This window comes from Oncorhynchus mykiss, chromosome 11, assembly GCF_057628025.1.
Source record: "Oncorhynchus mykiss isolate SJ-2025 chromosome 11, ASM5762802v1, whole genome shotgun sequence".
In the NCBI taxonomy this organism is placed as follows: domain Eukaryota; kingdom Metazoa; phylum Chordata; class Actinopteri; order Salmoniformes; family Salmonidae; genus Oncorhynchus; species Oncorhynchus mykiss.
Genome location: NC_143032.1, coordinates 82725118 through 82747955, shown reverse-complemented (window position 1 = coordinate 82747955; position 22838 = coordinate 82725118). Strand labels below are relative to the sequence as shown.

The 22838-nt window shown below is 43.9% G+C and overlaps 2 protein-coding genes and 1 long non-coding RNA gene across 5 annotated transcripts in view; 2 read left to right on the top strand and 1 right to left on the bottom strand.

Moving 5' to 3' along the window:
- Positions 1-11775, top strand: part of wdfy3 (WD repeat and FYVE domain containing 3) — a 247936-nt gene extending 236161 nt beyond the window's left edge. For both annotated transcript variants that reach the window (XM_090191254.1, XM_090191253.1), the window contains exons 64-70: positions 1753-1935; positions 2242-2338; positions 2592-2771; positions 6501-6788; positions 6999-7110; positions 9901-10098; positions 10664-11775. In XM_090191254.1, the coding sequence (XP_090047380.1) occupies positions 1753-1935; positions 2242-2338; positions 2592-2771; positions 6501-6788; positions 6999-7110; positions 9901-10098; positions 10664-10784 (1179 nt within the window). In that variant the 3' untranslated portion in view covers positions 10785-11775. The remainder of the gene's footprint in view (positions 1-1752; positions 1936-2241; positions 2339-2591; positions 2772-6500; positions 6789-6998; positions 7111-9900; positions 10099-10663) is intronic.
- Positions 11776-13340: 1565 nt separating this feature from the next.
- On the bottom strand, positions 13341-13780 carry LOC149979896 (uncharacterized). The gene is made up of 2 exons (XR_016484725.1): positions 13659-13780; positions 13341-13493 (listed from the first exon to the last, which is right to left on the bottom strand). It is a non-coding gene; the product is annotated as an uncharacterized LOC149979896 (long non-coding RNA).
- Positions 13781-16692: 2912 nt separating this feature from the next.
- LOC110536477 (phosphatidate cytidylyltransferase 1) overlaps positions 16693-22838 on the top strand; it is a 48943-nt gene continuing 42797 nt past the window's right edge. Inside the window, exons 1-2 of one of the 2 annotated variants that reach the window (XM_090191250.1) lie at positions 16693-16802; positions 16913-17013. In XM_090191250.1, the coding sequence (XP_090047376.1) occupies positions 16954-17013 (60 nt within the window). In that variant the 5' untranslated portion in view covers positions 16693-16802; positions 16913-16953. Of the gene's footprint in view, positions 17014-22838 lie in introns of both variants that reach the window. The other variant, XM_090191251.1, reaches the window with a different exon arrangement.

Sequence of the window (22838 nt, the reverse complement as noted above, 5' to 3'; positions counted from 1 at the left end):
AGTGCAATTGAGATTGCATCATCTGTGGAATTGTTGGGGCGGTATGTGAATGAGAGTGGGTTTAGGGTTTCTGGGATGATGGTGTTGATGTGTGTGTCGTGACCAGCCTTTCAAAGCATTTCAATATTAAAGATGTGAGTGCCACAGGGAGATGTCGTCATTTAGGCAGATTACCTTGGAGCTTTTGGGAACAGGGACAATGGTGGTCAGCTTGAAACATGTTGGGATTACAGACTGGGGCAAGGAGAGATTAAACATGTCAGTGAAGACACTTGTCAGCTGGTCTGTGCACGCTTTGAGAACACGCCCTGGTATTCCGTCTGGCCCGTCGGCCTTGAGATTGTTAACCTGTTTAAACGTTTTGCTCGCGTCGGCCCAGGAGCGCTAGATCACACGGTCATCTGGAAACACAAGGGGCTTTTACGCAAAGGCACAGTGTTATTTTCTGACTTGCCTAGTTGAATAAGGTGAAATAAATCAAATCAAATAAAAAAAATATTCATAAAATCGAGCATAAAAAAGCTTGTAGCTCATTTGGGAGTTATGCGTCCATAGGCAGCTCACGGCTGGGTTTCCCTTTTGTAATCCGTTCTCGTCTGAAAGCCCTGCCACATACGAAAAGCATTGGAGCAGGTGTAATCGGATTCTAACTTCCTCCTATATTGTCCTTTTGCTTGTTTGATGTCTCGGAGGTTGTATCTTTCTGTTATGCGTCCGTGTACTGTTCCTGGTAAGCGGTAGCTTTAGCCCAGAAAGATACAACCTCTGAGACATCAAACAAGCAAAAAGACAATATAGGAGGAGGTTAGAATCCTATTACACCTGCTCCAATGCTTTTCGTAGTGCTTGTAATCCATGCTTTTTGGTGTGGATATACGTTCTTATAGTCACTGTGGGGACGACATCGTCTATGCACTTACTGATGAAGCCTGTGACTGCTGTGGTAAACTCCCCAATGCTATCGGATGAATCCCCGGAACATATCCCAGTCTGTGCTAGATAAAACAGTCTTGTAGGCTTGTCTGTTTCATCGGACCACTTCCTGTTTGAGCTCATCACTGGTACTTCCTGTTTGAGCTTTTGTTTGTACGCAGGAGAATGGAGTCATGGTCAGATTTGCTGAAGGGAGGACGAGGGAAGGCCTTGTATGTGTTTCTGTTGTAGTCTGCGGTTCTAGTGCCCCTAGTGGCGTAGGAGGCGTGTTAGAAGAAGTGCGGTAGAACGGTTTCAAGTCTCCCCATGTTAAAGTCTCCGCCCACCAGAAACGCTGCCTCTGGGTGAGTGGTTTCTTGTATTGTTTATGGTCTCATACGGTTTGTGGAGTGTCAGAGTGATGTTGGCTTGTGGAAGGATGTGGACGAGGTCTGCAGAATACCGTGAGGTTTTCATTATCACCTGAGCAACAGATCGAGATTTCCTTCACACTTGATTCAGCACACCAGTTGTTATTTATGAAAAAACATACTGAATACTTATGTAAATGTGATATTTCATTTAATTTATTATGATTTTTTCTAAAAACCTGTTTTCATTACATCATTATAGGGTATTGTGTGTAGATTGATGAGGGGGGGGGGGACAATTTAATCAATTTTAAAATAAAGCCTGTAAATGTAAGAAAATGTGGAAAAAGTCAAGGGGTCTGAATACTTTCAGAAGGCTCGGTGTATTCAGCTGTACATTAGCTAAAACTTCAAACAAAGTGAACTTGATCACTTGATTATCTCTCTCTGTGTGTGTGTGTATATACAGGGAGACATAGTGTCTTCGGCGGGCACCTACATCCATGTGTGGAGCATCAACGGCAGTCCCATAGCCAGCGCCAACACCTTCACAGGCCGCTCACAGCAGATCCTCTGTTGCTGCGTGTCAGAGATGAACGAATGGGACACGCAGAACGTCATCGTCACCGGACACTCCGACGGCGTCGTCAGGGTAACCAACACTTCCTCCCTTCCTCTTCTCATCCTACTCTTTCTCCTTCTTCTTTTTTTTGGGGGGGTGGGTGGGGGGGGGGGGGCGGTTTCAGATTAAGCCTAGTACTGGACAACAACAAAAAAAAAACAAGGTCAACGAGGAATCTCCATTGAAAGTTATTTTTAGTCCAATTTTAGGCTTATCTGAATCTGGGAAACCAGCCCTTAATATCTGTCATTCTTTGTATGTAGTGTATTTATGCTTCAAAATGAGTTTCCTCATCAAAGACATTAAAGTTTTCTAATCTAATCTTCCTTCCTGTAGTTCTGGAGGATGGAGTTCCTACAAGTCCCAGAAACCCCTGCTCCAGAGCCCATCGAGCCCCCTGATGTAACTGACTGCTGTACAGAGGACAAGCTGGGTAGGTCTCCGTGTGTGTGTGTGTGTGTGTGTGTGTGTGTGTGTGTGTGTGTGTGTGTGTGTGTGTGTGTGTGTATAAGTCTCTAGTACTGGTGAGGTCATAATTTCATCACGAAATTTCATCTCCCCTTCACTATGAAGTCCACTACACTATACAGTGCAAAAGTAGTGCACTATGTAGGGAATAGGGTGCCATTTGGGATGCCGCCTCTGTGTCCTGTGAGTAATAAAGTAGTCTTTCTCTTCGTCTCCAGCAGAGGGACCCGAGAGCCAGAACGCTGACGACGACAGCAGCGAATCAGACGGAGACGAGCCCTGCCTCAGCACAGAGTCCAAACCCTCCCCTCTGCCCAACGCTGCAGCTGGGGGAGGAGCTGGATCGGTTGGGGGAGGATCAGGCAGCCAACCAGGCAGCACTGTCCACAGACCCAAAGGTTGGTTTATCAGTTAGTCAGCCAGCCAGCTAGTCAGCCAGTCAGCCAGCCAGCCAGCAAGTCATCCAGCCAGCCAGCCAGCTAGTCATCCAGCCAGCCAGCCAGTCAGCCAGCTAGTCAGCCAGCCAGCTAGTCAGCCAGCCAGTCAGCCAGCCAGTCATCCAGCCAGCCATCCAGCCAGCCAGTCAGTCAGTCATCCAGCCAGCCAGCCAGCCAGCCAGCCAGCCAGCCAGCCAGCTAGCCAGTCAGCCAGCCAGCCAGCTAGTCAGCCAGCCAGCCAGTCAGCCAGCCAGCTAGTCATCCAGCCAGTCAGTCATCCAGCCAGTCAGTCAGTCATCCAGCCAGTCAGTCATCCAGCCAGCCAGCCAGCTAGCCAGTCAGCCAGCCAGCTAGTCAGCCAGCCCGCCAGTCATCCAGCTAGTCAGCCAGCCAGCCAGTCAGTCAGCCAATCAGTCAGCTAGCCAGTCAGCTAGCCAGCCAGCTAGTCAGCCAGCCCGCCAGTCATCCAGCTAGTCAGCCAGCCAGCCAGCCAGCTAGTCAGCCAGCCCGCCAGTCATCCAGCTAGTCAGCCAGCCAGCCTGCCAGCCAGTCAGCCAGCCAGCCATCAGTCAGTCAGTTGACCTACCTATATGAAGGCAGAGTGTGACAATGTTCATCATTTGATGACTTCATTTGTTGAATAGGTAATTGGCTAAAACCTACTATATTCTAATATTTTTACCACCAACGTAGTGGGTCTCCATCTCTCCTGTTTTGATTCCTACATACCTGTTACAGACACTATCTGATATAATCCTGTTTTGATTCCTACATACCTGTAATAGACACTATCTGATATAATCCTGTTTTGATTCCTACATACCTGTAATAGACACTATCTGATATAATCCTGTTTTGATTCCTACATACCTGTAACAGACACTATCTGATATAATCCTGTTTTGATTCCTCAGTACCTCTATTAGACACTATCTGATATAATCCTGTTTTGATTCCTACATACCTGTAATAGACACTATCTGGTATAATCCTGTTTTGATTCCTACATACCTGTAATAGACACTATCTGATATAATCCTGTTTTGATTCCTACATACCAGTAACAGACACTATCTGATATAATCCTGTTTTGATTCCTACATACCTGTAATAGACACTATCTGATATAATCCTGTTTTGATTCCTACATACCAGTAACAGACACTATCTGATATAATCCTGTTTTGATTCCTACATACCTGTAATAGACACTATCTGATATAATCCTGTTTTGATTCCTACATACCTGTAATAGACACTATCTGATATAATCCTGTTTTGATTCCTACATACCAGTAACAGACACTATCTGGTATAATGGACCTTTCAAGAGTACAGACGACCACCCATCATTAATGGTCTGTAGATCCTGAGGGTCCCGGTGCCCTGGAGCTTTCAGTCAGTCAGTTAATCAGCCAGTCAGTTAATCAGTCAGTCAGTCAGTTAATCAGTCAGTCAGTCAGTTAATCAGTCAGTCAGTCAGTTAATCAGTCAGTCAGTTAATCAGCCAGTCAGTTAATCAGCCAGTCAGTCAGTTAATCAGCCAGTCAGTTAATCAGCCAGTCAGTTAATCAGTCGGTCAGTTAGTTAATCAGTCGGTCAGTTAGTTAATCAGGCGGTCAGTCAGTTAATCAGCCAGTCAGTTAATCAGCCAGTCAGTTAATCAGCCGGTCAGTTAGTTAATCAGTCGGTCAGTTAGTTAATCAGTCGGTCAGTTAGTTAATCAGGCGGTCAGTCAGTTAATCAGTCAGTCGGTCAATCAGTTAATCAGTCAGTCGGTCAATCAGTTGGTCAGTTAGTTAATCAGTCGGTCAGTTAGTTAATCAGTCGGTCAATCAGTCAGTTAATCAGTCAGTCGGTCAATCAGTCGGTCAGTTAGTTAATCAGTCGGTCAATCAGTCAGTTAATCAGTCAGTCAGTTAATCAGTCGGTCAGTCAGTTAATCAGTCAGTCAGTTAATCAGTCGGTCAGTTAATCAGTCAGTTAATCAGTCGGTCAGTCAGTTAATCAGTCAGCCAGTCAGTTAATCAGTCATTCAGTCAGTTAATCGGTCAGTCAGTTAATCAGTCGGTCAGTCAGTTAATCAGTCGGTCAGTCAGTTAATCAGCCAGTCAGTTAATCAGTCAGTCAGTTAATCAGTCAGTCAGTTAATCGGTCAGTCAGTCAGTTAATCGGTCAGTTAATCGGTCAGTCAGTCAGTTAATCGGTCAGTCAGTCAGTTAATCGGTCAGTCAGTCAGTTAATCGGTCAGTCAGTCAGTTAATCGGTCAGTCAGTCAGTTAATCAGTCAGTCAGTTAATCAGTCAGTCAGTCAGTTAATCGGTCAGTCAGTCAGTTAATCAGTCAGTTAATCAGTCAGTCAGTCAGTTAATCGGTCAGTTAATCAGTCAGTCAGTCAGTTAATCGGTCAGTCAGTCAGTTAATCGGTCAGTCAGTCAGTTAATCGGTCAGTCAGTCAGTTAATCGGTCAGTCAGTCAGTTAATCGGTCAGTCAGTCAGTTAATCAGTCGGTCAGTTAGTTAATCAGGCGGTCAGTCAGTTAATCAGTCAGTCGGTCAATCAGTTAATCAGTCAGTCGGTCAATCAGTTGGTCAGTTAGTTAATCAGTCGGTCAGTTAGTTAATCAGTCGGTCAATCAGTCAGTTAATCAGTCAGTCGGTCAATCAGTCGGTCAGTTAGTTAATCAGTCGGTCAATCAGTCAGTTAATCAGTCAGTCAGTTAATCAGTCGGTCAGTCAGTTAATCAGTCAGTCAGTTAATCAGTCGGTCAGTTAATCAGTCAGTTAATCAGTCGGTCAGTCAGTTAATCAGTCAGCCAGTCAGTTAATCAGTCATTCAGTCAGTTAATCGGTCAGTCAGTTAATCAGTCGGTCAGTCAGTTAATCAGTCGGTCAGTCAGTTAATCAGTCGGTCAGTCAGTTAATCAGCCAGTCAGTTAATCAGTCAGTCAGTTAATCAGTCAGTCAGTTAATCGGTCAGTCAGTCAGTTAATCGGTCAGTTAATCGGTCAGTCAGTCAGTTAATCGGTCAGTCAGTCAGTTAATCGGTCAGTCAGTCAGTTAATCGGTCAGTCAGTCAGTTAATCGGTCAGTCAGTCAGTTAATCAGTCAGTCAGTTAATCAGTCAGTCAGTCAGTTAATCGGTCAGTCAGTCAGTTAATCAGTCAGTTAATCAGTCAGTCAGTCAGTTAATCGGTCAGTTAATCAGTCAGTCAGTCAGTTAATCGGTCAGTCAGTCAGTTAATCGGTCAGTCAGTCAGTTAATCGGTCAGTCAGTCAGTTAATCGGTCAGTCAGTCAGTTAATCGGTCAGTCAGTCAGTTAATCAGCCAGTCAGTCAGTTAATCAGTCAGTCAGTCAGTCAGTTAATCAGTCAGTTAATCGGTTAATCAGTCAGTTAATCGGTCAGTCAGTCAGTTAATCAGTCGGTCAGTCAGTTAATCAGTCAGTCAGTTAATCAGTCAGTTAATCAGTCAGTCAGTCAGTTAATCAGTCAGTCAGTCAGTTAATCAGTCAGTCAGTCAGTCATTTAATCGGTCTCTGTACTGTCCCATACAGAGGTAGAGCTTGTATGAGAATGTTAATCTTCATTAATTTTATATTTGATGACTTAAGTTCTATAGTTTATTAGCTAAACCTACCCTATTCTTACTACTTTGCAACCCAAAAATAAAATGTTTTTTTTTCTGCAGTTCCTAGGGGTCCCGGTGCCCCCGGGGGTCGGCCAGGGGCCTCCTGGTCAGTGGACAGCGGGTCAGATGACTCCCGACGCTGGTCAGACACCCTCAGCCTGGACGAGAAGGACGGCTTTGTGTTCGTCAACTACTCCGAGGGACAGACGGGACAGACACCCCTCAAACCAGGGGTCCACCCTCACCCCCAGCTTCACCCTCCGCACCCCATAGCAGGCCATGGGGGGGTCCCCCAGCCCGTACACCCCACCACCATGGAGGCACGGCCCTATAACCAGCTCAGAGCAGGTACAGACCAAACCACATTAATGCAGATCACCCAATAACACAGAGTTATGTATACTGCTGGGTGTGTTTTCCAGTTGGTCTGAGTTTGTGGGTGTTGCTGTGGGTGTTGCTGTGGGTGTTGCTGTGGGTGTGTGTGTGTGTGTGTGTGTGTCCTCTAGCTGGTGCATTGTTAAAGTGCTGCCACTAAACTCTGTGTGTGTGTGTGTGTAGGCTACAGATGGGAGCGACAGCTGGTGTTCCGTAGTAAACTGACCATGCACACTGCATTCAACCGGAAGGACAACGCTCACCCAGCCGAGATCACATCCCTTGCCATCTCCAAGTAGGTGGTCTGTCTGTCTGTCTGTCTGTGTGCGCCTCACTGCATTGAAATGTATATGTGACAGAGACATCATTCAGAAGACATTTTAGAGGTGGAGGTTGTATAGAGATATAGACAGTATTCAGAAGACATTTTAGAGGTGGAGGTTGTATAGAGATATAGACAGTATTCAGAAGACAGTTTAGAGGTGGAGGTTGTATAGAGATATAGACAGTATTCAGAAGACAGTTTAGAGGTGGAGGTTGTATAGAGATATAGACAGTATTCAGAAGACAGTTTAGAGGTGGAGGTTGTATAGAGATATAGACAGTATTCAGAAGACAGTTTAGAGGTGGAGGTTGTATAGAGATATAGACAGTATTCAGAAGACAGTTTAGAGGTGGAGGTTGTATAGAGATATAGACAGTATTCAGAAGACAGTTTAGAGGTGGAGGTTGTATAGAGATATAGACAGTATTCACAAGACAGTTTAGAGGTGGAGGTTGTATAGAGATATAGACAGCATTCAGAAGACAGTTTAGAGGTGGAGGTTGTATAGAGATATAGACAGCATTCAGAAGACAGTTTAGAGGTGGAGGTTGTATAGAGATATAGACAGTATTCAGAAGACATTTTAGAGGTGGAGGTTGTATAGAGATATAGACAGTATTCAGAAGACAGTTTAGAGGTGGAGGTTGTATAGAGATATAGACAGCATTCAGAAGACAGTTTAGAGGTGGAGGTTGTATAGAGATATAGACAGTATTCAGAAGACATTTTAGAGGTGGAGGTTGTATAGAGATATAGACAGTATTCAGAAGACAGTTTAGAGGTGGAGGTTGTATAGAGATATAGACAGCATTCAGAAGACAGTTTAGAGGTGGAGGTTGTATAGAGATATAGACAGTATTCATAGACAGCATTCAGAAGACAGTTTAGAGGTGGAGGTTGTATAGAGATATAGACAGTATTCAGAAGACATTTTAGAGGTGGAGGTTGTATAGAGATATAGACAGTATTCAGAAGACATTTTAGAGGTGGAGGTTGTATAGAGATATAGACAGTATTCAGAAGACAGTTTAGAGGTGGAGGTTGTATAGAGATATAGACAGCATTCAGAAGACAGTTTAGAGGTGGAGGTTGTATAGAGATATAGACAGCATTCAGAAGACAGTTTAGAGGTGGAGGTTGTATAGAGATATAGACAGTATTCATAGACAGCATTCAGAAGACAGTTTAGAGGTGGAGGTTGTATAGAGATATAGACAGCATTCAGAAGACAGTTTAGAGGTGGAGGTTGTATAGAGATATAGACAGTATTCAGAAGACATTTTAGAGGTGGAGGTTGTATAGAGATATAGACAGTATTCAGAAGACAGTTTAGAGGTGGAGGTTGTATAGAGATATAGACAGCATTCAGAAGACAGTTTAGAGGTGGAGGTTGTATAGAGATATAGACAGTATTCAGAAGACAGTTTAGAGGTGGAGGTTGTATAGAGATATAGACAGTATTCAGAAGACAGTTTAGAGGTGGAGGTTGTATAGAGATATAGACAGCATTCAGAAGACAGTTTAGAGGTGGAGGTTGTATAGAGATATAGACAGCATTCAGAAGACAGTTTAGAGGTGGAGGTTGTATAGAGATATAGACAGCATTCAGAAGACAGTTTAGAGGTGGAGGTTGTATAGAGATATAGACATCATTCACAAGACAGTTTAGAGGTGGAGGTTGTATAGAGATATAGACAGTATTCAGAAGACAGTTTAGAGGTGGAGGTTGTATAGAGATATAGACAGTATTCATAGACAGTATTCAGAAGACATTTTAGAGGTGGAGGTTGTATAGAGATATAGACAGTATTCAGAAGACAGTTTAGAGGCGGAGGTTGTATAGAGATATAGACAGTATTCAGAAGACAGTTTAGAGGTGGAGGTTGTATAGAGATATAGACAGTATTCAGAAGACAGTTTAGTGTACAGAGAAAGATGCTTTATAGTTGCATAGTGGCAGTAATCTTCTCCCTCACTCTCTCTCTCTTTCTCACCCCTCTACTCTCTCTCCTTGCCTCCCCTTCTCTCTCTCTTTCCTACCTCTCTACTCTCTCTCCTTGCCTCCCCTTCTCTCTTCTCTCTCTCTTTCCTTCCCCTCTATTCTCTCTCCTTGCCTCCCCTTCTCTCTCTCTTTCCTACCCCTCTACTCTCTCTCCTTGCCTCCCCTTCTCTCTCTCTCTTTCCTACCCCTCTACTCTCTCTCCTTGCCTCCCCTTCTCTCTCTCTCTTTCCTACCTCTCTACTCTCTCTCCTTGCCTCCCCTTCTCTCTCTCTCTCTCTCCCCCTCTCTACTCTCTCTCCTTGCCTCCCCTTCTCTCTCTCTTTCCTACCTCTCTACTCTCTCTCATTGCCTCCCCTTCTCTCTCTCTCTTTCTCCCCCTCTCTACTCTCTCTCCTTGCCTCCCCTTCTCTCTCTCTTTCCTACCTCTCTACTCTCTCTCCTTGCCTCCCCTTCTCTCTCTCTCTCTCTCCCCCTCTCTACTCTCTCTCCTTGCCTCCCCTTCTCTCTCTCTTTCCTACCTCTCTACTCTCTCTCATTGCCTCCCCTTCTCTCTCTCTCTTTCTCCCCCTCTCTACTCTCTCTCCTTGCCTCCCCTTCTCTCTCTCTTTCCTACCTCTCTTCTCTCTCTCTTTCCTACCTCTCTACTCTCTCTCCTTGCCTCCCCTTCTCTCTCTCTCTTTCTCACCTCTCTACTCTCTCTCTCCCTGCCTCCCCTTCTCTCTCCTCTCTGTGTGTGTTTGTCTCTCCCCCTCCCCCAGGGACCACAGTAAGATCCTGGTGGGTGATGGTCGTGGCAGAGTGTTCAGCTGGTCGGTGAGTGACCAGCCTGGTCGTTCTGCTGCTGACCACTGGGTGAAGGACGAGGTTGTGGACAGCTGTTCTGGCTGTACCGTACGCTTCTCCCTCACAGAGAGACGTCACCACTGCAGGAACTGTGGACAGCTCTTCTGTCAGAAGTAAGTCTCTGCGAGTCAGGATTCGTGGCCCCCCAACAAAACAAAATTGGGTTAATGTAGAACGATTATTAACAATAATCATTGTCATCGTGTTTATTTGTTAAAGGGACAGATACAATTAAAACATTAACACATTTAATAACAGGTAGCCAATTAGGGTTACTTGCCTTAATCAAGGGCACATCGACAGAGATTTCGTCCTTGTCTCTCTCGGGTATTGGAACCAGCAACCTTTCGGTTACTGGTCCAACGCTCATACCGCAAGGTTACCTGTCGCCCCAATCGTTTGCAGCATCAGTCCTCTAGATGGTCGGAAAAGGCTGATGAAATGGTTAACGCCGAATTAACATGAAATGGTTAACCAACAATGAACCCTAAACATAACCTCAAGGAGTTTTACCAGGGACCAAGCACTGTGCACTAGTGTCTCTCTCTCTCTCTTCTCTCTCTGTCTGTCTCTGTCTCTCTCTGTCTCTCTCTCTTTCTCTGTCTCTCTCTCTCTCTGTCTCTCTCTGTCTCTGTCTCTCTCTTTCTTCTATCTCTCTCTTTCTTCTATCTCTCCCAGGTGTAGTCGTTTCCAGTCTGAGATCAAGCGTCTGAAGATCTCATCCCCGGTGAGGGTCTGTCAGAACTGTTACTATAACCTGCAGCACGAGCGCAGCGCTGAGGACGGATGCAGAAACTAACCAAGGTCCTCGGTCCCACGCCACTACAGCGGAAAGCCTATGCTGTGCCCGTTCTCTCTCTCGCACCCCCCCCCCCCACACACACACCTCCAAAAATACCCCACCTGTGCACCCCTCTACACACACCTGTCCAGTAACCACATGTAACGCACTGAATGACATAGACTAAAAGGGATCACCGATTTGAACTGTGGCGATTGTTTCCGTAACTGTGGTAGTTAGTTTAGTATGAAGAAGACTGGGGGGGAGGGGGGGGGGGGGGTGGGTGGATGGATGGATAGAAAAAGCCTATCAAATAGAGAGAGAAGAGTGTGAGGGGAGAGTTCGTTAAACAATCTAATTTCTCCCTTTCTTTCACAGTCACAAAATAAAACCGCTGACCCTCAGCTCTATCCTCCGTGTATCACCGTTAGATCTTAGAGACAAACAGGAAACTCCTTCAGTTCAAAACTTGTTTATATTGTAAATACTTAACATTGACCTTTTTAACGAGCAGGAGGGGGGGGGGGGGAGAGAGGAAAAACGTAGAAAATAATTATATTAATGGTTGTTGAGGACAAAAAAAAAAGTGATTGTGACTAATCATTCCCGGCTTTAAAAACTAAAGGAATGTGTGTAATGTTAGTCTATAATGTCACGGAAGCCCAGAGGGAATGAGAACTGCCACGTTCCTAAATGGCACCCTATTCCCTACGTAGTGCACTACTTTTGACCATGAGTCCTATGAGAATAGGGTGCAAAGAGCAAGTCCACTATAGAGAATTAGGGACGCCATTTTGGGATGTGGACGATGATAATGACCGGGGGGGGGGGGGGTAGGACTATGAATGTTATAATGATAGTAATAAGTGTTTGTGGGTTGACATTACAGTTTCTAGTTATGCAATGACTTCATTTATTTTTACTATTTTCTTTTTATTACAATGTGTGAGTTTGATGTGTGAGTTGCCCACAGTGTCAAGCGACTGCCATTAAAGTGAGTTTGCGTCAATGTCTTTTTATTTTCTTCGCCAAATTGTTTCGATATATATATATATATATCACGCTGAGTAGTATGTATGATGAGCTAACCTTGTCTGTCTTTTATCTACCATGCAGGCTTTAGTTTGGAACACGTACCCCCCCCTCTCCCCCCCTCCAAACAGTTTAGTTCCCAGATGATGTTATTGTTGTTGTTGTTTTTATCAAGACTGGAGAAAATATCATATCAAATGTTATTTGTTTATTTGTCACATGCGCCGAATACAACAGGTGTGGATCTTACCGTGAAATGCTTAATTACAACAGGTGTGGATCTTACCGTGAAATGTTTAATTACAACAGGTGTGGATCTTACCGTGAAATGCTTAATTACAACAGGTGTGGATCTTACCGTGAAATGCTTAATTACAAGCCCTTTAACTAAACAATACAGTTTTCAAGTTGTCAAGTAAAATAATTGTTGAGTTAATTATTTATTTTTTTAAAGTAACAAATAATTAAAGAGCAGCAGTAAAATAACAATAGCGGGGCTTTATACAGGAGGCACTGGGTCAATGTGGAGGCTTTATACAGGAGGCACTGGGTCAATGTGGAGGCTATATACAGGAGGTACCGGTACAGAGTCAATGTGCGGGGGGCACCGGTTAGTCGAGGTAATTGAGGTAATATGTACATGTAGGTAGAGTTATTAAAGTGACTATGTGTAGATAATAAACCGTTCGGTTTCTAGGCTTTCCTTCCCGTTACCATAGCAATATTTATTTGATACCTCCGTTGATCTGTGGTCTCCATAGGACATTACTAGTGTTTCACCTGGAGGTAAATCATCATGGGTTCATCATCTGAAATAGAATATAGAGAATATACACAATATATGTGTGATAGATTCATCTGTTTTGATCACATCTCATCTCATTACTGCATTGCTCTTGCTATGCTACTGTAGTTGCTGTGTTGTAGAGATAGTGTATAGCATTAGTGTACGGCGACCTCTGCTCCCCCCCGTCTAGGTAAGGACCTCTGCTCTCCCCGTCTAGGTCAGGACCTCTGCTCTCCCCGTCTAGGTCAGGACCTCTGCTCTCCCCGTCTAGGTCAGGACCTCTGCTCTCCCCTGTCTAGGTCAGGACCTCTGCTCCCCCCCGTTTAGGTCAGGACCTCTGCTCTCCCCGTCTAGGTCAGGACCTCTGCTCTCCCCGTCTAGGTCAGGACCTCTGCTCTCCCCTGTCTAGGTCAGGACCTCTGCTCCCCCCCGTTTAGGTCAGGACCTCTGCTCTCCCCGTCTAGGTCAGGACCTCTGCTCTCCCCGTCTAGGTCAGGACCTCTGCTCCCCCCCGTCTAGGTCAGGACCTCTGCTCTCCCCGTCTAGGTCAGGACCTCTGCTCCCCCCCGTCTAGGTCAGGACCTCTGCTCCCCCCCGTCTAGGTCAGGACCTCTGCTCTCCCCATCTAGGTCAGGACCTCTGCTCTCCCCGTCTAGGTCAGGACCTCTGCTCCCCCCCGTCTAGGTCAGGACCTCTGCTCTCCCCGTCTAGGTCAGGACCTCTGCTCTCCCCGTCTAGGTCAGGACCTCTGCTCTCCCCGTCTAGGTCAGGACCTCTGCTCCCCCCGTCTAGGTTAGGACCTCTGCTCCCCCCGTCTAGGTCAGGACCTCTGCTCCTCCCGTCTAGGTCAGGACCTCTGCTCTCCCCGTCTAGGTCAGGACCTCTGCTCTCCCCGTCTAGGTCAGGACCTCTGCTCCCCCTGTCTAGGTCAGGACCTCTGCTCCCCCCGTCTAGGTCAGGACCTCTGCTCCCCCCCGTCTAGGTCAGGACCTCTGCTCCCCCCGTCTAGGTCAGGACCTCTGCTCCCCCCCGTCTAGGTCAGGACCTCTGCTCCCCCCCGTCTAGGTCAGGACCTCTGCTCCCCCCCGTCTAAGTGGATGAGAAAGAGTAGCATTACACTAATTTATACATTGATTCTAATATGTAGACCTATGGAATAGCTGCAGTAGAACTACAGATGAGACCCAGTAGTGTGTGTTAGTGAGAGATAATCTAAATTGTTCTAGGTGTTTTACATCTACTAAGATGAAAGCAAGTTAGGTTGTACAGTTGTATCTGGAACGTTTGGGGATACAAGGATCACCTCGATATATATATATATTTGACTGAGGACGATCTCTATAGTTGATTGCAGCATGAAATCCTCTGTCGGTCACAAGAAAAGCGATTTGCTCGTCACATTTCACTCTGAGATGTCGTTAGCTAGCTGCGTATGTTAGAAGTAGTTCTCGATGTATATGTGGGGACCGTGAAATGCGAACATAGTTTGTTTGTGGTCATGATTCGTCATCGATCTGCATCCCTCCTCGTTCATTCGTCGTGTTCTGTATGTTTGATGATGCTGTGGGCAACAGTGCATTGAAGTGCTGCTTTCTTTACTAGAAATCACTTTTTATTTTTTACACTTTATTTTTTATTTTTTGTATCTTTTTTTTTTTGGAGAGTCTCTTCTGACAGGTAAAACACTTTGAGCTGTTACACAAGTGCAGTCAATGAGTTGTTAATGATCGATTACAGTGTGACGACTCCCCCCCCCCCCCCCCACCCCCCTCCCTCCGTGTAATAATGCACTCTTATTACTATTGGTAAATCACTCTAGGTATGTACTGTATCATAACAGCCAGCTGATAACATGTCTGTTACTAAGCAACTTCAAAATAAACCAGATGGCTTATTATTGTTATTATTATTATTATTCATCTGAGTTCATTATTTCCACCTTCTCCGTGTACAAAAAAAATAAATAATAACAAACAAAAAAGTTTAGAAAGGAATACGAATCATGATTTTTATCGAATGCAAATGTTATGTTGTCAGGCTATCATTTTTTTTTTTAAAGAAAAGGCATTTCTTCTCCAGAGTGAAATGAACTGTATAAAGTATTTATGCAAATATTAACTGAGTTTTTCATTTTTTTTTTTTTTTTTATGTCAGGAAGTTGTTACGTGTTGTGTGTGGATTAACACAACTGACTTTGTGTCCAGTTGCATTGAACATGTTTTATTTGCATTATTATTTTTGTTGTTTATTTTTTGTTTTCGTGATTTTTTTTTTTTCAACGCATTGTCAGTCTTATGAGTTTGTTTTTAAGCCATTATTAACCCCCCCCCCCCCCCCCCGAAGCGATAGGTCGGTGTACAGTTACGATGGGAGTGCTGGAGATGTACCCCAACTCTGGGTGGCCTTTTTCTATTCTTTATGGGAAAAAAATGAAATAAGGACTGATCAAATTTAAATAATGTATTATTTTTGATGGTCTTGTATTAGACTGCATTACTACAGTATCTAGTGTGCAATCTGTGATGATAGCTGAATGTTCATTGTGTATATGTGTTCAGTACAACAATGAGAAGAACCGTAGAATAACCCCTACAGAAACTGTAACAATAATACAATAGATCTGGTACGTATAATTTCATTAAATACTTGCTGTTTACCACCAATTAGAGCTGTGTGTATGTGTGTTTTATTCGTAATGCATGTAAACCAATACTGCTGTTATGTTGATGTAACGGATGTGAAACGGTTAGCTAAATAACGTTTCAATCGGTGACGTCACTTTCTCTGAGACCTTTGCTCTGCAAGGGCCGTGGATTTTGTGGAGCGATGGGTGCTTCGTGGGTGGCTGTTGTTGATGTGTGCAGAGGGTCCCTGGTTCGCGCCCGGGTATGGGGGCGAGGGACGGTCTAAAGTTATACTGTTACATTGACACACGTTGATCCCAGAGCCATATTTACTTCAGAATGTAATACCGAGTGGCGGTGCAGTCACTGCATCCTCAGTGCAAGAGGTGTCACTGCAGTCCCTGGTTTGAATCCAAGGCAGCGCACAATTGGCCCAGCGTCGCTAGTTAATTAAAATATATATATATGCACTGGTTTATCCTATATCCTGGTTTGGGGGAAGTAATTTAACCTAACCCCTCTGAATCAGGGGAGGGGGCTGCCTTAACATCCACGTCTTCGGCTCCCCAGGGAGTAGCGGGTTAACTGCCTTGTTCAGGGGCAGAATGGGGATTCGATCTAGCAACTTTCCGGTTATTGGCCCAAAACTCCAACTACCAGTTCTAAGATAACCGTTTTCATCCCAGGGATGAATTATTATCTGTGGGGTGCAAAGGGTACTTTTTGTGTTTATCAGCAGAACATTTTGAGAAGAGTAGATGTCTTTGGCGTCTGGATTAATTTACACTTCGATAAATGAAAAGCATCATCACACGTTTACTATAGGTCACGTGACGACAGGCTATCAACAGGAAAATACCTTCACAGAAAATGCAATAGTGCCAACAATGCAGTCCTATCTTTGTATCACCATCTGCGCTGTTGTGTCGCCACTGCGGAGCGGAAGAAGCAGCGCTATTTCAAGCCAGTATTGAGGGGATTCGATTATCATGCTCGGGTTTACCCCAGTGATTGCATTAGTTTTGGAACCGAACTGCCTCCCGGGGGTGAGCCAGGTACCCAGGTCATAGGCCGTGGCGAAATTAGCTCAAAATAAAAATGAGGTAGACAATTCTAGACTAAGCACGTGGGGTAATGAGTAGGATTCTGTTTTCACATGCAAAAGTGAATGCTTTAAAAAAAATAAGTAAAATAAAAATGCCTTCCCACTGAATGATTTTATGGAAAATATATGTTGTATAATTCTGGACGCACCATGCAGCTTTATTATTGACAACATGACCAAGCGTCGCAGATTACTATTCGATTTTAAGAGGGCGCTTCTCCCTCACCACATTTGCCGGTTCACGGGACATAAAATCAGTTCACCCGCGGTTCAGGTTAATAGAACTCCCTCGTTGAGTCAGTCAGAAAGAGACTTCGGGATAGGCTGTTCGGATAGACCGGTCGTTCGGGATAGGCTGTCCGGATAGACCGGTCGTTCGGGATAGGCTGTTCGGATAGACCGGTCGTTCGGGATAGGCTGTTCGTTCACCGCAGCGCCACCAAACAACTGCGGCGATAAACAAATGCAACGCATTCGGTTGAGAGAAGGTTCCTACTTTTCTGTTAATGATCTGTCACAATATACATCAATATTGCAGAAACGGACGGTTATTTCAATAATAGCCGAAAATCCTCTTAACTTCTTGTTTTTATTCCAGGGTCGTTTTTAATGTGTTGAGTTAACTATAAGGAGAAAGACATGACTGAATTAAGGATGAGAGGAAGAGGAGCGGAACCCGACAGCGTTAGTGGAAACAAGGTAAGACACCGGACTAAGTGGAAATAGGTGTTTTGTCTCTTGTCGCGTGTTAAAGTTGTTGTACTTGGGGCTAGCGGGACAACTTGACCTCATTCCTTGATAATTACCATAGCTTGCTAGTTTAACTAACATTGGCCAAATCATGGTCAATATTCAACATTAGCGAGCGAAATGGCTCATGTGAATGTCATATTGTCACAATTTTTAGCAAATAGTGGTGTTATGTCTGTTTCCCTGAAGACTTGCCTGACAGCCACACATTGCTATCTAACATGCTAGTATCGAGAGACTCAGCTCACACACACAAGTCACCGGGCGAAGGTGTCTTCTGTGAGATTAAGATCCCCCGACGTTTCGGTATGAACATTTTACGGTACGGTATCATTTACTGTACGCTTTTGGAAGCATAAGGACCATATCTTTCATATCAGCGAGAAATGCATTTCAGGAATAAATAAAAATGTTACATTGACACACCTTGAAAAGGTCAAGGTTGGTTTATGGAAGACGAGGCAATTAACCAAATGATCTATCTAGCCTGTGGAAGCGTAACTCGGTGTAGTTTCGTAGGATGAGGCACCCATAGTTGTATGGATCTGTGCAAAACTGCTATAGTAAGTATTTTTTTGGGGTGGAGGGGGGGTGGGTTACATCCCTCGACTCCTTTTGTGTCAACAGACATCCCATAATAAAAAAAAAAACCTGACTCATGGAGATTAAGTGTACAACTGGTAAATAGTCTCTGGAATTTCAGTCAGATGTCTAGCTAGAAGCCAGGTAATTAGTTATAACTAACTGGCTGGAAGGATGAAGCTAACGTTGTACAGAGCCTGACCTCAGCAGGAGTAGTTGACTGAAATTAAGCTAGCTATAATCAAAAATGTGGTCTACTATAAGTTATCATAACAAAATAACGTTGCTTTACAGAGAGTAGTGAGACGGACAGTGGAGAGTCAGGCTGCAATGAAGGAGGTAAAGGAGACACACAGAGAGGCAGCATTGAAGCAAGCAGGGAGAGAGGTTCTACACACAGAGAGAGGAAGTATTGAAGCAAGCTGGGAGAGAGGTTCTACACACAGAGAGGAAGCATTGAAGCAAGCAGGGAGAGAGGTTCTACACAGAGAGAGGAAGCAGGGAGAGGTTCTACACACAGAGAGGAATTATTGAAGCAAGCAGGGAGAGAGGTTCTACACACAGAGAGGAAGCTTTGAAGCAAACAGGGAGAGAGGTTCTACACAGAGAGAGGAAGCGTTGAAGCAAGCAGGGAGAGAGGTTCTACACACAGAGAGGAAGCAGGGAGAGAGGTTCTACACAGAGAGGAATTATTGAAGCAAGCAGGGAGAGAGGTTCTACACACAGAGAGGAAGCAGGGAGAGAGGTTCTACACAGAGAGGAATTATTGAAGCAAGCAGGGAGAGAGGTTCTACACAGAGAGGAATTATTGAAGCAAGCAGGGAGAGAGGTTCTACACACAGAGAGGAAGCAGGGAGAGAGGTTCTACACAGAGAGGAATTATTGAAGCAAGCAGGGAGAGAGGTTCTACACACAGAGAGCAAGCAGGGAGAGAGGTTCTACACAGAGAGGAATTATTGAAGCAAGCAGGGAGAGAGGTTCTACACAGAGAGGAATTATTGAAGCAAGCAGGGAGAGAGGTTCTACACACAGAGAGGAAGCAGGGAGAGAGGTTCTACACAGAGAGGAATTATTGAAGCAAACAGGGAGAGGTTCTACACAGAGAGACGGAGCATTGAAGCAAGCAGGGAGAGAGGTTCTACACAGAGAGGAATTATTGAAGCAAGCAGGGAGAGAGGTTCTACACAGAGAGACGGAGCATTGAAGCAAGCAGGGAGAGAGGTTCTACACAGAGAGACGGAGCATTGAAGCAAGCAGGGAGAGAGGTTAGTACAGTAGTACAGTGGTTCCCAAACTTGGGGTCCGGGACCCCACATTTTGTGGGGTCCCCCAAAAATGTAAATAGTGTCCCATGAGAGAATCTTTAATCTTATCAAAAACAATGTTTCTCTTCAAATTGGTTTAGAATACAGCATTTTAGGACCTTCAACCTGAGGGCCTTTTACACTGTCAGAATTTACTCTAATGTCATTATGTGTTGGGGCAACCAGTGGGACCTAAAAAAAGTGTTATATAGTGAAATGTTCTGCCTTTATTTAACCAGGTAGGCTAGTTGAGAAGTTGAGAAGTTCTCATTTGCAACTGCGACCTGGCCAAGATAAAGCAAAGCAGTTCGACACATACAACAACACAGAGTTACACATGGAATAAACAAAACATACAGTCAATAATACAGTAGAACAAAAGAAAACAAAAAGTCTATATACAGTGAGTGAGTAAGTTAAGGAAATAAATAGGCCATGGTGGTGAAGTAATTACAATATAGCAATTAAACACTGGAATGGTAGATGTGCCGAAGATGAATGTGCAAGTAGAGACACTGGGGTGCAAAGGAGCAAGATAAATAAATACAGTATGGGGATGAGGTAGGTAGATAGCCCATCTGTAAACAGCCCATCTATCTACAGATGCAGTGATCTGTGAGCTGCTCTGACAGCTGGAGCGTAAAGTTAGTGAGGGAGATATGAGTCTCCAGCTTCATTGATTTTTGCAGTTCGTTCCAGTCATTGGCAGCAGAGAATTGGAAGGAAAGACGACCAAATGAGGAATTGGCTTTGGGGGTGATCAGTGGGGCAAAAAAGTATTTAGTCAGCCACCAATTGTGCAAGTTCTCCCACTTAAAAAGATGAGAGGCCTGTAATTTCCATCATAGATACACTTCAACTATGACAGACAAAATGAGAAAAAGAAATCCCGAAAATCACATTATAGGATTTTTAATGAATTTATTTGCAAATTATGGTGTTATTGATTTGTCCGTTTCCCTATCTAATTCCCTACTTTTAACACTGACAAAGTAAAAAAAAAAACAGCTCTACAGACTTCACTGTCATGGTGCCCAGTCAGTACACAACACTATGCTCATCGTGTCTTACCAGGATCAGATGGTGACAGAGGTCTCAGCAGGGTCAGACAGCCAGGGAAGACCAGTCTACGGAGCTCAGATGAGTCTTGCAGTATATTAACAATTCCAGTGAAGTTCCTTCTTGACATCATCGGTAGGCTACAGTCTGGGATCTTGAAATAATGGTTATTTCAATTATTGAACCATTAATTATATTCTCATATAATGTACAGCAAGATAATTATTTGTCATGCCTCATCTTATGAGGATCAGATGTTGACAGGGGTCTCAGCAGGGTCAGGCAGCCAGGGAAGACCAGTCTGTGACGGAGAGGAGGTGAATATTTGCAGATACAACACTTTATTCTCTCTGTGCAGCAAACACTGGACAAGCCAGATGCTTCAACGATTAAACCTATTTTAAGGGAGTCTGACAAACCTCAAGTTGATTTCTAAACTGTATCAAGGGTTGATAGAGACTTTTCCTGAAGACACAAAACATGTAAAACACAAATTTGAGGAAGACCATTAAATTATTTATCTGGCGGTGTCAAGCAAAAATGGGACACATTTGTTATGGTCTTGTGAAAGTTGACTGAATTCTGGCAAAGATGTCTACAGATTCTCCCTGTTTTTGTTTGCTATGGAAATGTTGATACTAGAGACTTATCTGAAGAAACTGTATAACCTAGCGTTTTTAAAGCGGCTAAGAAATGCATTGCCATTTAATTGAAGGTTGGTTGTCCTCTCACAATGGATGGAAGAAAGGTCAAGTTACACTCCCGGTCAAAAGTTTGGATACAGCACAGAACGCAGTTCAACTGGGCCATCTTCTGGTAACTGGTTTCTATGGTAACATCTGTTCTTGTCAATGAATGTTCTGTATGATGTCATGTTTCATGTGGAGCCCAGGAAGAGTAGCTGATGCTTCAGCAATATCTTGTAGGGATCCTAATAAAATACAACAAAAAATATATACTGTATACAGTACCTGTCAAAAGTTTGGATACACCTACTCATTCAAGGGTTTTTCTTTATTTTGACTATTTCCTACATTGTAGAATAATAGTGAAGACATCAAAACTATGAAATAACATATGGAATCATGTAGTAACCAGAAAAGTGTTAAACAAATCAAAATGTATTTTATATTTGAGATTCTTCAAAGTAGCAACCCTTTCCCTTGATGACAGCTTTGCACACTATTGGCATTCTCTTAACCAGCTTCACCTGGAATAATTTTACAACAGTTTTGAAGGAGTTCCCACATATGCTGAGCACTTGTTGGCTGATTTTCTTTCACTCTGCGATCCATCTCATCCCAAACCATCTCAATTGGCTTGAGGTTGGGTGATTGTGGAGGCCAGGTCATCTGATGCAGCACTCCATCACTCTCCTTCTTGGTCAAATAGCACTTACACAGCCTGGATGTGTGTTTTGGGTCATTGTCCTGTTGAAAAACACATGATAGTCCCACTAAGCACAAACCAGATGGGATGTGTATCGCTGCATAATGCTGTGGTAGCCATGCTGGTTAAGTGTGCCTTGAATTCTAAATAAATCACTGACATTGTCACCAGCAAAGCACCCCCACACCGCCTCCTCCATGCTTCATGGTGGGAACCACACAAGGACACGGTAGTTGGAACCAAAAATCTCAAATTTGGACTCATCAGAGCAAAGGACAGATTTCCACCGGTCTAATGTCCATTGCTCGTGTTTCTTGTCCCACGCAAGTCTCTTCTTCTTATTGGTGTCTTTTAGTACTGGTTTCTTTGCAGCCATTCGACCATGAAGGCCTGATTCACACAGTCTCCTTTGAACAGTTGATGTTGAGATGTGTCTGTTGATTGAACTTGAAATCTGAAGCATTTATTTGGGCTGCAATTTCTGAGACAGGTAACTCTAATTAATTGATTATCCTCTGCAGCAGAGGTAACTCTGTCTTCCTTACTTTTGGCGTTCCTCAGCGCCAGTTTCATCATCAGTGCTTGAAGAAACTTTCAAAGTTCCTGAAATGTTCGGTATTGACTGACCTTCATGCCTTAAAGTAATGATGGACTGTCGTTTCTCTTTGCTTACTTGAGCTGTTCTTGCCATAATATTGACTTGGCCTTTTACCAAATAGGGCTATCTACTCTATACCACCCCTACTCTGTTACAACACAACTGATTGGCTCAAACGAATTAAGAAAGAAATTCCACACATTTATGAAGCTGGTTGAGAGAATGCCAAGAGTGTGCAAAGCTGTCATCAAGGCCAAGGGTGGTTACGTTGAAGAATCTCAAATATAAAATACATTTTGATTTGTGTAACACTTTAAAAATATATATGTTTACTATGTGATTCCATTTGTTATTTCATAGTTTTGATGTCTTCACTAGTATTCCTCAATGTAGAAAATAGTAAAAAATAAAGAAGAATCCTTGAATGAGTCGGTGTGTCCAAACTTTTGACTGGTAGTGTACATGCATACATGTAACTGCCAAAATAATGGAAACACTTGAGTAAATGTGGGATACAAAGTACTGTATATTGAAAGCAGGTTCTTCCACACAGGTGTAGTTCCTGAGTTAATTGCAATTAAAATCCCATCATGCTTAGGGGGGGTCATGTATAAAAATGCTGGTCCGGCCATTATTTTGGTTACCATGGCAACCCTAACCCCAACCACAGGGCACGAGTGGTCACTGAACGGTTTGATGATCATTAAAACAATGTAAACCATATGCCGTGGCCTGCTGGTTACAGTTCTCCCTCCCCCTCCACTGTGTTGTTTAAGACATGTCTATGGAGACTCTGCATTGCTCAGGCCCTGCATTCAGACATTGATGCATGCAGACATTAA